General features: G+C 36.7%; 1 protein-coding gene across 3 annotated transcripts in view; it reads left to right on the top strand.

Annotated features, from left to right (window-relative positions):
* psme4b (proteasome activator subunit 4b) overlaps positions 1-15,272 on the top strand; it is a 44,203-nt gene that overhangs the window by 10,512 nt on the left and 18,419 nt on the right. For all 3 annotated transcript variants that reach the window (XM_079845735.1, XM_079845736.1, XM_079845737.1), the window contains 14 exons: positions 3,643-3,687; positions 4,015-4,164; positions 4,614-4,677; positions 4,764-4,838; positions 5,852-5,974; positions 6,078-6,170; positions 8,214-8,479; positions 8,964-9,150; positions 9,285-9,374; positions 9,468-9,532; positions 9,615-9,765; positions 10,853-10,951; positions 11,036-11,105; positions 11,187-11,254. In XM_079845735.1, the coding sequence (XP_079701861.1) occupies positions 3,643-3,687; positions 4,015-4,164; positions 4,614-4,677; positions 4,764-4,838; positions 5,852-5,974; positions 6,078-6,170; positions 8,214-8,479; positions 8,964-9,150; positions 9,285-9,374; positions 9,468-9,532; positions 9,615-9,765; positions 10,853-10,951; positions 11,036-11,105; positions 11,187-11,254 (1,546 nt within the window). The remainder of the gene's footprint in view (positions 1-3,642; positions 3,688-4,014; positions 4,165-4,613; positions 4,678-4,763; positions 4,839-5,851; positions 5,975-6,077; positions 6,171-8,213; positions 8,480-8,963; positions 9,151-9,284; positions 9,375-9,467; positions 9,533-9,614; positions 9,766-10,852; positions 10,952-11,035; positions 11,106-11,186; positions 11,255-15,272) is intronic.

Raw genomic sequence — 15,272 nt, 5'->3', positions numbered from 1 at the left:
TATCTGATGAAACATTGATTAAAATTAAGATACAATTTATGCAAAACAAAATATTTATAAACTTTATAAGCAAAATCATACAAAATGTATTTAAAAATAATTTCTGACCTTCTGTTTTCTGACAGATTGCGCATCTTTTCACTTTTCATAATCAATGTAGCCTAGATGAAATTTAAAAATAACATTATAATATTAAAAATAAACAGGAACTTCCTGTAAATGGTCTGAAAGTACGAACCATACAGAAAGTGGTTTCACACTAGAAACGAACCAAACCTTTGTTCAGTTTGATCCGGACCGAGACTACCTCTTTTCGTCTGACCAAATTTCGTCTGTTTGGTCCGGACCGTGGTACAGGGGAGGTTTCACACCTGTAATTTAGATTCGGACCAAACTGAAAAGTCCGAAAATCCGGACCAAACAAGGTAGGTGTGAAAGCGCCCTTAGTGTTAAATTAGGCCTATTGTAGTTGGGTTAGATGGCTTAGGTTTTACTGTGAATTTAAGTAAATTGTGTTTTGTATCTATTTATATTTAAGTATACTTTAAACTTTTAATAAATTGTTCCATTTAAAGAATAAAAAACAAAATCAATAAAAAGACATTCTTTAATGTCATCCACCGTTGTTTTGTGTCTCTTTTTTTTTTTTTTTTTAAGTATTGGTTCAGGCACCATTTAGGCACCGGTACCATTTTAAAAGTATCGGTTTGGCACCAGTATTGTAAAAAAAAAAAAAATGTATCCAACCCTATATTTAACACGTTATAAAGTAAAATATCTAGCTTTTTTACGAAAAAGGTGTAACTGGCATGATATGACGTTGGACGTGGCGTAAGCATTTTGAACTGTGGCATTACACTTTCTTTAGTTAATTACGGAAGGCAGTCCGCCGGAAGCTAGATATTTTACTTTATAAAGTTTTAAATATGGATATTTTTCTTACACAAACCCATCAATTCACTTCAAAATGAAAATGTAATTATATTTTACTCACCCCCCATCTCATCCAAGATCTTCATGTCTTTCTTCAGTCGAAAAGAAAAACATTTTTTTGAGGAAACATTCCAGGATTTTTCTCCACATGATAGACTTCCATGGCAACCAAAATGTTGAAGGTCCAAATCAATGCAGTTTCAAAGTGCTTCTATGGGCTTCAGAGGCTCTGCTCGATCCCAGACGAGGAATAGGGTCTTGTCTATTGAAACGATTGGTCATTTTCCCAAATTGAAAAAAAAAAAAAAACGTTTTAACCTAAATTCCTCATCTTGCGCTGCTGTGCGGCGTGCCACGGATTGCGGAATCACGTCAGAAAGGTCATGCTAGACGTAGGCAGAAGTACAACCCGCATGTTTACAAAGCGCTCCTGCAAAGACCAATGCAAACATCCTTTAGCAAAAAAAAGTGTTAGTGTTTTTATGGTAAAGGGCATTTGTATTAGTCCTTGCACGTTTGCTTGGGGCAGTACTTCAGCCTACGTCTAGCGTGACCTTTCCGACATGATTGCGCAATACGTGGCACGTCGTAGAGCAGCGCAAGATGAGCAATTTAGGTTAAAAAGTATATACATTTGAATTTTTTTGGAAAATGACCGATCGTTTAGATAGATAAGACCCTATTCCTCGTCTGGGATCGTGCTGAAGCCCTTTGAAACTGCATTGATTTGGACCTTCAACATTTTGGTTGCCATAGAAGTCTACATTATCAACAACTTTAAATTAATAGTTTTATATTTCATCATATATTTTAATTTGATTGTCATTTAATGCTTCATAGGATTCTAGTTCTTTCTCTCAATTAAGCTGTTAAGTACACAGTCTTATGCCTTTTGACTTTTTGTCAGATTTTCAAATACATTTTTGCTTTTAAATAAGTTTTTAATGTTATGATTCACCTCATAGCAGGTTGATTTGGTTCATGTCTTACAACGCTTTAAAAAAAAAAAATCCCTATGGGAAAAATTAATGGAAAAAACATATACTTCCAAAACCAACACTGCTGAAAAAGTTGACGTGCCCTAATGCACTCTATAGATTGTAGAGATCCATGGTACCAATGGTATAGTGGGACAGTTCACCTAAAAACACAAAAGAAGATATTTTGAATTTTGGGAACCAAACAACATTGGAGGCCTTTGACTTCAGTTGTATGGACAAAATGCTGACACATTTTAATATCTTTTTTTGTGTTCCGAAGTAGAAAGAATGTCATACAGTACATTTTTGGTGAAGCTTTCAATGCTTTTGGGAAATATAACAGTCTGGTGTCAGTCCTGTTTCTTTTAGGTCAGGCTGTATATGTGGGTCGGATCACTTCGGCTTGCTGATTTAGAGGGCAAGGTCACACAACTTTTGCCAATTTTCCCCTTGGGTTCTTATATCATTGTGTTCTATTTTAATCTCGCCCCGAAATAAGAGTGCACTGAATGTGGAAGGTGTTTGTTTACACTTGCACTGAGAGGAAGATCAACAGCTGCTATGACTTGCTAAGTTTCCCTGGGAGTGTATTTTTAGAATTAGGGATGTGGAAGACCACATATTTTAATTATCAACTAGTCAGTGGGTTATCTGAACCACCTGATTTAATTGCTTAAAGGGATAGTTCTTGAAACAAAAATGTGTTCATTAATATTTACTCACGCTCCTGTCATTGCAAACCTTTATGACTTTATTCTTGTGGAACACACACAAAAAAGACGATTAATTTCTCAAAATATCTTTTTTGTGCCACTGAACAAAGTCAGTCATACAGGTTTGGATTGACATGCGGGTGAGTAAAGGATGTCAGAATTAATTTTTTGGGGTAAACTATCTTTTCAAGTAAGCAATGAATAAGATCCAGTAGACCCCAATCGGATTTTAAGGAGGCGTTCATCAAATTGGACGTGTTCTTGCATTAATAAATCCGCTGTATTGACCACATCAGAATGGAAAAGAATGCAGGTTGAACAAATTGAAACTTTACAAGCTATCTTAAAAATGCAGTAATAAAACAGTGATAAAATGGCACAGAATGAATTCAGAAACACAGATTCCTTCAGTAGGGTTACTAATAAATATCGAACAAATAATTTGGCTAAATATTTATAACATTTTATAGTACAATACTATCATAGTCCTCACAAAAATACTATGGACTTAAAAGCACCACAGCCAAAAAAGCTCAAACTAAAAAATATTTTTTAAGGTAGTTATCCTAAATAACTTTTCCACTATCCTGACCTTTCCCTATTTACAGCATTTAGTAACATTATTGTATTCTTAAAGTCATAATCCACAGCCAATAGTTCATACATCGTGGCCAACTTTAACAAGATAAAGTAAATATGTATTTAGGAGCAACTTCCTGATTTGAATTGGCTGTTTATGCAGCGTGAATATATTCAGTGTTTTTGAGCTCAGTTATAAAAAGGACACGAGGAAAACTTGATAACCTGGCATATTGCACTGATGTGCCCAGGCGCTGGTGTTGGGAATCTCTCATTTACACTTTCACAAAACATACTATAGTTGGGTTTCTGCTTTGCACGTGGTCTAATCGCATCTTTTGCTTCAACCTGAATTGAACCTTGCCTTTTATATTATATTAATGTACTTTCTTTTTTTCTCTCTCTCTCTCTGTTTCTCCCCTGTTCACTCCCTCTAGCTCAGTTGAGAATGTGTTGAAGACACTAGTCAAGAGCTGCAGACTGTGAGTTCTCTTTCAATCCTCTGTCATTCACTAATGTGCCTATAAATGTTCGACCCCTTTCACAAAGGAATTGCACATTGTGTTAATCAGCTTTCCGTTGTGCTGTTGAGAGAATCATGTAATCAGGCCGTTGTTAGACAAGCCCACATCTTTCACACTGAGCCGATTACAGCTCTCTTAACACATTATACGGTTTCGTTCATATAACAACCACTTTTCATCGTTTTGTAAGAGCTCACATAACAAATAAATAATCATGGATCTGAGAAAATGGCATGTGATTTTTGTTCTCATAATGTTTGTTTGTGTGTGTCTGTGTGTGCGTAGTTATTTCCCTGAGTCTGCCACACAGGAGATGCTTGATGAGTGGCGACCGTTACTGTGTCCGTTTGATGTCACCATGCAGAAGGCCATCGGCTACTTTGAGCTCTTCTTGCCCACCATCATGTCCCCAGAACAGCATCACAAAGGCTTCAAGTAAGACCATCTTTTGCAACCTAGTAGAGCTGCACGGGGTCATGATTTTTTTGGTTTTAAACAGAGATCACGATTCTCCCATGATTCTGAACAGACAATTAAACAGTATAAAATAGATGCTGCAGTTTATTTAAAATGTTCAATGACTCACTCATAAGTACTTCATTGTTTCATTGCTGGATGAATCAGCGTTTTTTTTTTTTTTTTAAAGGAATCTCTTGAATGAATGATTCAATAACAAATACGACACAGGCGAATCATTGTCATTTAGGAATGAGATTGCGTGGGTGTTTGAATCGAGATCGCGATCTTTTAATGATTAATCGTGCAGCTCTACAACCTAGTAATGAAATAACAGGGTTACAGTCTAATCATAAATTATTCGTCATTCATTAAGTGTAGCCGACAAGTCTGACACTGGGTAATAGGAGTATTTGTGCATGTTTTAGGTTATGGTTTGATGAACTGATGGATCTCTGGGTCTCAGTGCAAAACCTGCCCGGTTGGGAGGGTGTAAGTACTTCTCATTCGAGAATTCATTTGTTAAGTGCAAAATATTATGTCACCGTCGGTTTTCTATCCTCTGTTTCCTCTTGCAGAATCTAGTGAATCTTTTTGCACGTCTGGCTAATGACAACATTGGCTATGTGAACTGGGATCCATACATTCCCAAGGTACTGTCCTGCTTCTATACACTACCTTTCAAAGTATTGTGGGTTGAAAGATTTTTAAAAATGTTTTTGACAGAAGTCTCTTATACAAGGCATTTATTCGATCCATACAGTAAAAACATGTATTATTATCAAGAGCTATGTTTCCATCCACCAATTTTTATGTGCGCTTTGGGATATTGCATTAAAAAGGCTTGATGGAAATACCAAGATGAGCATACATTTAAAAAAAATTTTTGCATAAAAACAACGTATGTGCTCAATTGAGTTGGATACATTTTCATCAGATAAGAAGACATGCGCATAAACAACAATGGAAATATATTTACAGAATAAATCCCTCGATGCACAGCAAATAACTTTGCCTCAACAGTGGATGTGATTGGATAACTAAACTATTTGATTGCACAGCATCTCAAATGTTGGTTTGATCATTCTGAAATGCCTGAGCCTGAGTCTGTCATCAGAATGATTTGGTATAATGACTTCCCAGAACAGTCTCGCACGATTGCATTCCGAAACGCCAGGCATCCGAATGCAAGATAACATGACAGTGTTTTTTATTGCGTTTCATCTGCATGCTCTGAGACCTAAAGTAATTTATGATGTTGGAAAAAAAGCAGCAGCTTTCATTTTTATTAGATATTTTGTGATAATTTCCCAGGAAGTGACAGTTTTGGTCTCTTGAACACATGGAAATGCTGCTTTATTCGCAAATGTTTTATGCGATTTTTCCAATTTTGCACACAAGTTAAATTCGCAATTTTGAACGGAAACATAGCTAATTTAAAAGACAGTAGTGGTGCTTAATATTTTTTTTGTAGAAACCGTGATACATTTTTTTCAGGATTCTTTGCTCAATAGTTCAAAGTAATATCATTTATTTGAAATCCTTGCTGGATAAAAGTATTGATTGAAAAAGAAAATTTACGGATCCCAAACTTTTGAGCCTTATTATAGATGATAATCTAAAGACATTGGACATTGTATACTGATATTTTGTTGTCTTGTTTCAGATCTTTACCAGAATCCTGCGTAGCTTCAATCTGCCTGTTGGCACCAGCCAAATGGTTGTTCCCAGATACTTGACCAACTCCTATGATATCGGTCATGTGGTCCTCTGGATTTCCTCCATGCTGGTAAGTTTGATGAGTCACACTCCTCCTATAAATAGGTTAATTATTAAAGGATGCATTTATTTTACAGATCACTTTCTATAATATTCTTTGTCATATTTTTCAGGGCGGCCCACAGAACCAGGCCCAGAAACAGCTTAATGGGCTCTTCAGTAGTATTGCATCCTTCTACCACCCTTCAAACAACGGGCGCTGGCTGGTAAGAACACTAGAACAATATGGTGCAATGCAAAATCTTGCTCCCCTTGTCCCCATCAAAGTCCATCCTACTCCTTGATTCCAGTCTAGAACTTTCTGCGGTTTGTGTTGTCATCTGAGCTTTATGTTTGCGTGCATGAGTGTGATATGCAGTGACAGATGGTCCTCAGACAGAGTGAGGTCACTCCACATTCCAAATTCTGAAACACCAGTAACAACTTTCCAGTTATCGACCACCTGTCATCCTTGACATGCATCCTTTTCCTGCACTAATGAGTAAAGTATCATACAATATCATGAGGGTCATTAGCAAAGTTAATTATTTAACTCCCTATGGCAATAAAGCCTTTCTTATTTGAAACCGGATGTTATTTAAGAGTGTTAATGTCAGAAGGAAGTAGTATTACTAAGCCTTTTTATGCCTATATGCTACATTACTTTTCAAAAGTAATGTGCCCAAATGATTTTATTTTAACGAAACACCGAAATTACATTTTTCATTTAGTGTGAAGAACACTGAAACTGAAAATAAAGTTTGAATAATAAATTTGGGTAATTTAACACGGTATGCTGTTCAGTGTCATGTTCTCAGGTGATAAACTAGTTCTTCAGCAACTGCTTCTTCTTTTTTTTGCTCTTTCAGATGAAGATGTTTTGTTGCATCACTATTCAAAAGTTCAGTGATCAGTAATAATGTTTTTAAAGAAATCGACACTTCTGCTCCCTCAAGCATCATTAAAGCAGTGTTATGAATGGTTTAATAATAATATATGCCAGATTTCTTTTAAAAAGGTCATGAAACTCGCTGTTTCAGCTCCAGTTATTGCCACAGTTTTGAAAAATACAAAAGTGGGAGTGGTAAGCTGCGGAGCAGAGGGGAAAGAGAGGAGACAACACAACAACAGTTTCAGATTCAGACGGTTTTATTTTGCTCTCATTGAGTTAAAAGCATCAAAGCTTCCCAAAATGCATGTTACAATTCACCATTACAAGCAACAAAATGAGCATATATTATACTTGGTTTGTAAGCTCTCCATAATATACACAAATACATGCATATCCTGTGTTGCGTTTGTACTTTACACAGCTGTTTGTGTTTGTACTCTGCATTGAATATATATATATGAATGAGCTGTTGCATCTTTAATAACTTTTTATGCTTATTTTGCTGCATTTTTATACGCTCTTTGATTGGTTGTGTGGCCATAAAGAACAGTTACACTCTCCGTGTGGGTGAATAGCGTCTGGGTCGAAGACGCAAGATCTATAGAACGTATGCGACGCAGGAACTCTTTAAAAAAAATGTTTTATCAATTTAAGGCATCTCACTTGCTATATGCAATCTAACTGTTTGAAGAGCCTATGATAGGAAATCAATGTGAGCTGTTGAAAATAATTAAGCAAAACATCTTCTCGTAGGATAAAGACACAGTTTCATGAATAATTATGAGGCGCAAATCAGTCATCGATGTTCTATAGTCTAAGAAACATCACTTCCTGTGACATTGACATGATGAAAGTACAGATGATAAGTACAGACAGTTGTGGTATTAGAAGAAATGTGAAAAGCCCCATGCAATGTTTATTTTTCAGATGCTAATGTATGAATTTATAAATTCCAGTTTTGGTTTCAAAATGGCCAAAAGAATCCCATTTTTCTAAACAAAAAAGAACTTTAAGTCTATGGTTCTGAAAGGCTGTTCCTTGCATGAGTAGCTCTACTGGCTTGGAAGAAGGCAGCTAACTGGATCCAAACAGGACTGAGCTAATTGAACAGAACATGCCAAATGATACTTTCATCTGCAACAGTGAAGCAAAGACTTTGCGATGCTGCTGACATTTTAGACAAGGTTTCAAAGAATAAGCTTCATCTGAAACTACATCTGAAACTGAAGTTTATCACTATTATGGGGAGTGCTACAGAAAGCATGGGACAACCTTAGATCTCAATCTCATTCAAATCACTACGGATTAAAATCTTAATCCAAAAATAAAATGTCTTAGTGATTCCAAACTCATGTGTATGTCTTATTGTCATCTCCAGATGAAGCTGATGAAGCTTCTTCAGCGTCTGCCTGCCAGTGTGGTTCGACGGCTACATCGGGAGCGCTATAAGAAACCCTGCTGGATCACCACTGTTCCCACCAGTCACAGACTCACTGACCAGGATGTGACGGATTTCGTGGAGAGCATGAAGCAGCCGGTACTGATGGCCATGTTTAGCAAGACGGGCAGCATGGACGCAGCTCAGGCCCTGCAGAACCTAGCCCTGATGAGACCAGAGCTGGTCATCCCACCTGTGCTGGAGAAGTGAGTGTGTGGAACTGCTGGAGATGTTCAGGGCATATAGGCTCTAATATCAGAGAAATAGCAGACTAATTTACATAAAAAAGGCTGTGTTGAAAAGAATGCTGACTAATGATAAACCAGCAAAGATAAGCTATACGCAAATATATATAATCTTTTTTTAAATCTCTTCTAATACATTTATTAGTTTATTGTTTTACTATAATAATGTTTTGCTGATTAAATGTTAAAATATGCTTAGTTTTATAGTCTTTAAATGGTTATTGAAAATGACTCGCAGTATAAACATCATTACGTCTTAAAGCTCTATCATAGCCCATATAGTGGCTTCTTTTATTCACTGTCAGTATTTACAAATCCAATCTTTGTAAATAGGCTTTGTAAGCAGTCATCTTCAAATCCAACGTAAAGCAGGAGCTGGACTGTTCCCAAAGGAGGTACTAACTAAAAGCCACTGTGTAATGTGTGAATGTGCTGCCCCCTGCAGGACGTATCCTGCTATGGAGACACTGACGGAGCCACACCAACTTACTGCCACTCTCAGCTGCATGATTGGCATGGCCCGCAGTCTTCTCAGTGGCGACCGGCATTATCCCGAAGGTCCTGCGCACGTCCTGCCCCTGCTTATGAGAGCACTGCCTGGTGTTGATCCTAATGACTTCAGCAAATGCATGGTGGGTAAACTGTGAAATAAACATTAACAGTGGTGTTCTTGAAACAATGAATGACATAAAGTTCCCAAAATTGTTGCTTTCTCAGCTGTGAATTTATTCATTTTTGACTTAAAATCTTGAATTTTTTTTTTTAGATCACATTCCAGTTCATTGCTACTTTCACTACTCTAGTGCCTTTGGTGGACTGTTCATCAGCCCTCCATGAGAAGAATGACTTGACAGAGGTAATGCTCTGAAATTTGTAAAAACACCCATTGCAGAGTTTGTGCATAATTAATCTTTATGTATTTGGTCATAACATTTTTGGGTTTTTGTAGATGGAAAGAGAGTTGTGTTCGGCTTCTGCTGAGTTTGAAGACTTTGTTCTGCAGTTTATGGACAGGTGAGTCATTTAGCCGTGCATGCTTCAAAAAGTATAAAACACTGTATTGTTGTGGCTTATGCCCTATTTTATGTGCCTCTAGGTGTTTTGCATTGATTGACAGCAGCACTCTGGAGCAGACGCGTGAGGAGACGGAGACAGAGAAAATGACTCATTTAGAGAGTCTAGTGGAGCTGGGCCTTTCATCCACTTTCAGCACCATTCTGACACAGTGCTCCGTGGAGATATTCAAGGTTTTTTTTATTACATTTAATAGGATTTTAACACATTATAAAATTGTTTTTTATATATTTTAGCATATTTAATTGAACTAAAATGAACTAAAATACTGTTTTTTGCAATAGAAGTATTAGACTCTGTTGTCGTATCTTAGTAATTAGACAATATTACACATTTTAAATGCATTTTTTAAAAACTTTAATAGCATTTATGACAACAGATGTCTCAAACTCTGTTGTTGCGTTTTCAACATTCTTGGCTTATAATAATCTGCGGCTCAGTTAGTAATCTAAAATTTAGTGAAGATGTGACTGAATCAGCCTATGATTCAGACCAATGTCTCTTTATAGATTGATTCACCAGTTGTCTCGACTGATTGATCAGTCCGATTTGACAGCACACTGCACTGCATTGTTCTATTTGCATGAATTCTGTGGGGACAGTGCAATGTAAAGTTGTTTTGACAGTCTATATTATTTTGTGGTACCCATGTACACTACTGTTCAAAAGTTTGAGGTCAGTAAGGGTTTTTTGTAATTAATACTTTATTCAGCATGTGAATTAATTACCTTTATCAAAGGTGACAGTAAAGACATTTATAATGACACAAAAGATGTCTATTTCAAATAAATGCTGTTCTTTTGAACTTTCTATTCAGAGAATCCTGAATTTTTTTTTTCTTTTTCCAAAATGTATTAAGCAGCACAGCCGTTTTCAACATTGATAATAATAAGAAATATTTCTTGAGCGAGGGTTACATGCGGAACCGAGATGTTCCCTTTCAATTGGTCACGTCCGACGTACGTAAGAATGTGAACCGACAAATTGGGCTCCCATGCGATATCCCAATTCATCGGTTAACATTCTGACGTACGTCTCCATTCCCTCCTTCAGGGAATGAGGGTTACATGCATAACCGTTTTTACTGTATTTTTGATTAAATAAAGGCAGCCTTGGTGAGCATAAGAGACTAAAAAAATTAACCCCAAACCTTGTGAACAGTAGTGATTTTTTGTTTTTCCCTGTTTTTTTTTTTTTATTGTGCCACTGGAAATACTCATGCAAGGAAGTAGACTTTTATGAGGTGTTATCTCTTTATAGGTGGCTCTTGAGAAAGTCTTCAACTTTGCCACCACCAACATCTTTGAGACTCGTGTCGCAGGCAGGATGGTGGCAGACATGTGCAGAGCAGCTGCTAAGGTAATACTTCCCCTTTCCCCAATTTGTGCAGACCGATACAACTGTGAGACTGCATTGATTCAACTCGCCTCTACTTTGTTTCAGTGTCACCCTGCTGAGTCTCTAAGGCTGTTTGTACCACACTGTTGTAACGCCATTACTCATCTAACTGCCAGTACGTACAAGAAAATAAATGAATGGTTATGTCATCTTAAGTGTGTGTCACCATCCTCATTTGAGTTTTGGTGTGTTTCAGATGAAGATGTTTTGAAAGAGGAAGAACTGGATAAAGAACTGCTCTGGAACCTTCAGCTCCTGTCTGAGGTGAACACAACACTATATCATACTGCACATAAAAGATTCTGAACTAAAATTCTTAAGCTGTGTTCCAAAATCATGATAGCTGCCTATCTAGGCAACATTTTTAGGCATCAAAGCCTCTGTCCTGACTCTTAGGCTGTTCTAAACAACAAGCTATATTGTATTAATTAATGCCTACTAAGATAATTTGGATCAGCATCACGTTCTTCATGTAAAAAGTGGGTAAATCAATCATATAATGCACTGCAAATTTTTTTTAAATCAAAAAAATAAAAAATAAAAAGATATGTGTTTTCTATGCTTGCGTTAAATACTGATGTTAAATAATATAATTAATCACATACATCACAACTAGGGATGCACCGAAATTTCGTCCGCCGAAATTGTGATCAATGTGCTCAATGTTCCGCTTCACTTTACTTTACATAAAACTGTGGTTATTTTATTTTATTGGCTTGTATTTGTTTAAAGTTAGATTCAATAAAATTAGTGAATTTGATTGAAAAAGTCTAATCATAATACGATTATACAAAAAAGTCATCTAAAATAAGAAATTAACGATTATTTTAAAAAGTAATTTTCGATTTTGGTTTTTAGCCAAGTACATCCAGATGTTTCGGTTTCGGCCCAAAATTTTCATTTCGGTGCATCCCTAATCACAACTTTTCAGTGTTATTTTAGGTTTCAGACATTTAAATAAACGCAAAAAAATAAATTTAAAGTTTGTTAAATGCACACTGATGTCTATGGTAGCGGAAATAACAATCCATTCACTTACACATTTGAGACTGGAATATCAGAAATCGGAATGTCAGATAGTTCTTGATATAGTTAACAAGTTTGCGAACATTTTTGACTAAAAAAGGAAAAACGAAATAAAGCGATACTTCTGTCATACAGCACTATTGTGGCTGTGGTGTGTCACGTGACAAGCATGACGCGTTGTAATGGAAATAATAATGTGATTATGTTCTTAAAAAACGGTCGTCTTAAAGGTCCCATGGAATGCATTTTTTTTTATTATTTTATATTGTTTCCTGAGGTGTACTTATATTGTTAGTATGATGTCATAAAAATGTCATAATTTAGAAATAAGCATTTTTTCTATACTGATATTAGCCCTCTGGCTTGAAGGCTCTGTTTCAAGGGGCGTGTCTGATGTGAGACTTCAGTGAAAACGCCCACTGTTGCGATTGGCTGACATCTTTGCATTTGAAATGAGTATTAGATTATGTGGCGGAGGGGGCGTGGTATAGCGAGGTCTGCAAGCGCTGCCAGAGAGAGAGAGAGACGGACTGCACAGAGAGACCTTAGAGCTGGAGAAAGATAGCTGAGAACGTTTTATTGTACCGTGTTGTTGAGAGCGCTGTGAGCACAAGTTTATTTTGTTTGTATCTGAGAGCTCTGAATAAACACAAGTCCCAGTCACGCCGACCCTGTCTTCCTCCTCCTTATTCTACGAACTTTGTAACGTGGAACCCTCTCGAATACTTTTACTACGTTTTTTTTGCCATCAAAACCGTCGAGATGAACGAATCGTCAAAGTGTTGATAATAGCATTATTTTTAGATCTTTTTCCATCACATGAAAAGCTGCAGTGATGAGCATTGAGTATAGACGGTCTGTTGATCGCGTGAATGCAATGATCTCGTCATTGCAGTGCGTTTTCTCTCACAAAATGCTTTCACCACAACTAACAGCAAACACAACACCGACATGAATACAGTAAAAGCTTTGTGCAGCATAACAGCGTCATTCATTATAACGGCAGTTTGAACAAGTGTGCAGATACACTCGTGATGTGTGATTGACAGCTTCGAGCATTAAAAAGAGAGTGTTCTTTGATCACTAATCTAGCGTCGAATCAAAATTGAAATAACAGATTTGTTTCATGCTACTAACAGAAACCATGTGAAGTTGATCTTTTTAGTCACTAGCTTGATTCACTGATGCATTACGCTTAGGGCATCTGAAGTCTCCATGAGAGGCTGGATACAAACTGGAGCTGATTAACTATTTACCTAGGGACTATCGTGTCCCGAGATAACAACAGAAAAGCAGATGGGAAATAATTAGCATAGCTGCTGTTCAGAATATTAATGCTTTTGATCCGATTTAACTGTAGTATAAAAGGTAATTATAATGTGAATGCTTGGCTAAAGAGATGCGTCTTTAATCTAGTTTTAAACTGGGACAGCGAGTCTGAACCTCAAACAGTATCAGGAAGACTATTCCAGAGTTTAGGAGCTAAATATGAAAATGCCCTCCCTCCTTTAGTGGACTTAGATATCCTAGGAATGACCAGAAGCCTCGAGTTTAGTGATCTTAAAGAGCGTGATGGATTGTAGGGCGATAGAAGATCCGTTAAATACACTGGAGCTAAACCATTTAGGGCTTTATAGGTCAGTAGCAATACTTTGTAATTGATACGGAACTTAATAGGTAACCAGTGTAGAGATGATAAAATTGGTGTTATATGATCATATTTTCTTGACCTAGTAAGAACTCTAGCAGCTGCATTTTGGACTAACTGTAGCTTGTTTATTGAGGATGCAGGACAACCAGCTAATAAAGCATTACAGTAATCTAGTCTCGAGGTCATGAACGCATGAACTAACTTTTCTGCATCAGAAATAGATAGCATGTTACGTAGTTTAGCAATGTTTCTAAGGTGGAAAAATGCCGTTCTTGTAACATGAAATATCATTTTCGAAAGACAAGTTGCGGTCTAATATAACACACAGGTCTTTTACTGTAGTGGATAAAGTGACAGGACATCCTTCCAAGTTAAAGTTGTATTGTGAGAGGTTGTGTGGGCAGTTTTTTGGACCAATAAGTAATACCTCCGTTTTATCTGAATTTAATAGCAGAAAATTACACGTCATCCAGTATTTAATACCTTCAACACACGCTGTCAGTTTAGATAATTTAGCGTTTTCATCTGGTCGTGATGAAATATATAATTGAGTGTCATCAGCATAACAGTGTAAATTAATTCCATGTTTTCTTATAATATTACCAAGTGGCAGCATATATATTGAGAATAGCAGAGGGCCTAGCACGGATCCTTGCGGCACCCCATAGTCTACTGACGTTATCTTTGATTTTTCCCCATTTAGACAGACAAAATGGTAGCGGTCTGATAAGTACGATCTAAACCAGTTTAATGCCTGTCCCTGAACACCAGTGTAATTTTGAAGTCGATCTAAGAGTATTTTATGATCTATAGTATCGAACGCAGCACTAAGATCGAGTAGAACTAGTATTGAGATACAGCCTTGGTCAGAAGCTAGAAGTAAATCATTTGTGATTTTAACAAGCGCGGTTTCTGTGCTATGATGCGGCCTGAATCCTGATTGAAATTTTTCATAGATATCATTTTCTTGCAAGAAAGAGCACAATTGGGCAGACACAACTTTTTCTAGTATTTTAGACATAAATGGAAGATTTGAAATGGGTCTAATTTGCTAGGTTATTATGATCTAATTTTGGCTTCTTAATGAGAGGTTTTATGACTGCCAACTTGAATATTCTTGGAAAATGACCTAAAGATAAAGACGAGTTAATAATATTGAGAAGAGGCTCTTCTACTACAGGTAACAACTCTTTCAGTAGTTTAGTCGGTATTGGATCTAATAAACATGCTGTTGGTTTAGATGCAATGATAAGTTTATTTAGCTCTTTCGCTTTTAGTTGTAAAGCGGTGAAGTAGTTCTTGAGGGGCGATAATTGAGGTTGAATAAGACATCATTAAAGATTGTACATTTACAATTTTGTTTCTGATGCTTTCTATTTTCTCAGTGAAGAAATTCATAAAATCATTACTACTAAACTGTAACGGAATATTTTGCTCAGGCGATGCTTGTTTATTTGTTATCACTGAAATCACTGATCACAGATCAAGCATTAATGAACACTGTTACTCACTGTTTGTGGTGGTGCTGTCGAATCCATATGGTAAAAGTCTGTTTGTAAAGCCTGTGCTGACATCGCAAAATCTATTTTGTCAAAAAATTCTCTG

Source organism: Gobio gobio, assembly GCF_949357685.1.
Source record: "Gobio gobio genome assembly, chromosome: 20".
Classification (NCBI taxonomy): Eukaryota; Metazoa; Chordata; class Actinopteri; order Cypriniformes; family Gobionidae; genus Gobio; species Gobio gobio.
This window is presented reverse-complemented; position numbering and strand designations above follow the sequence as displayed.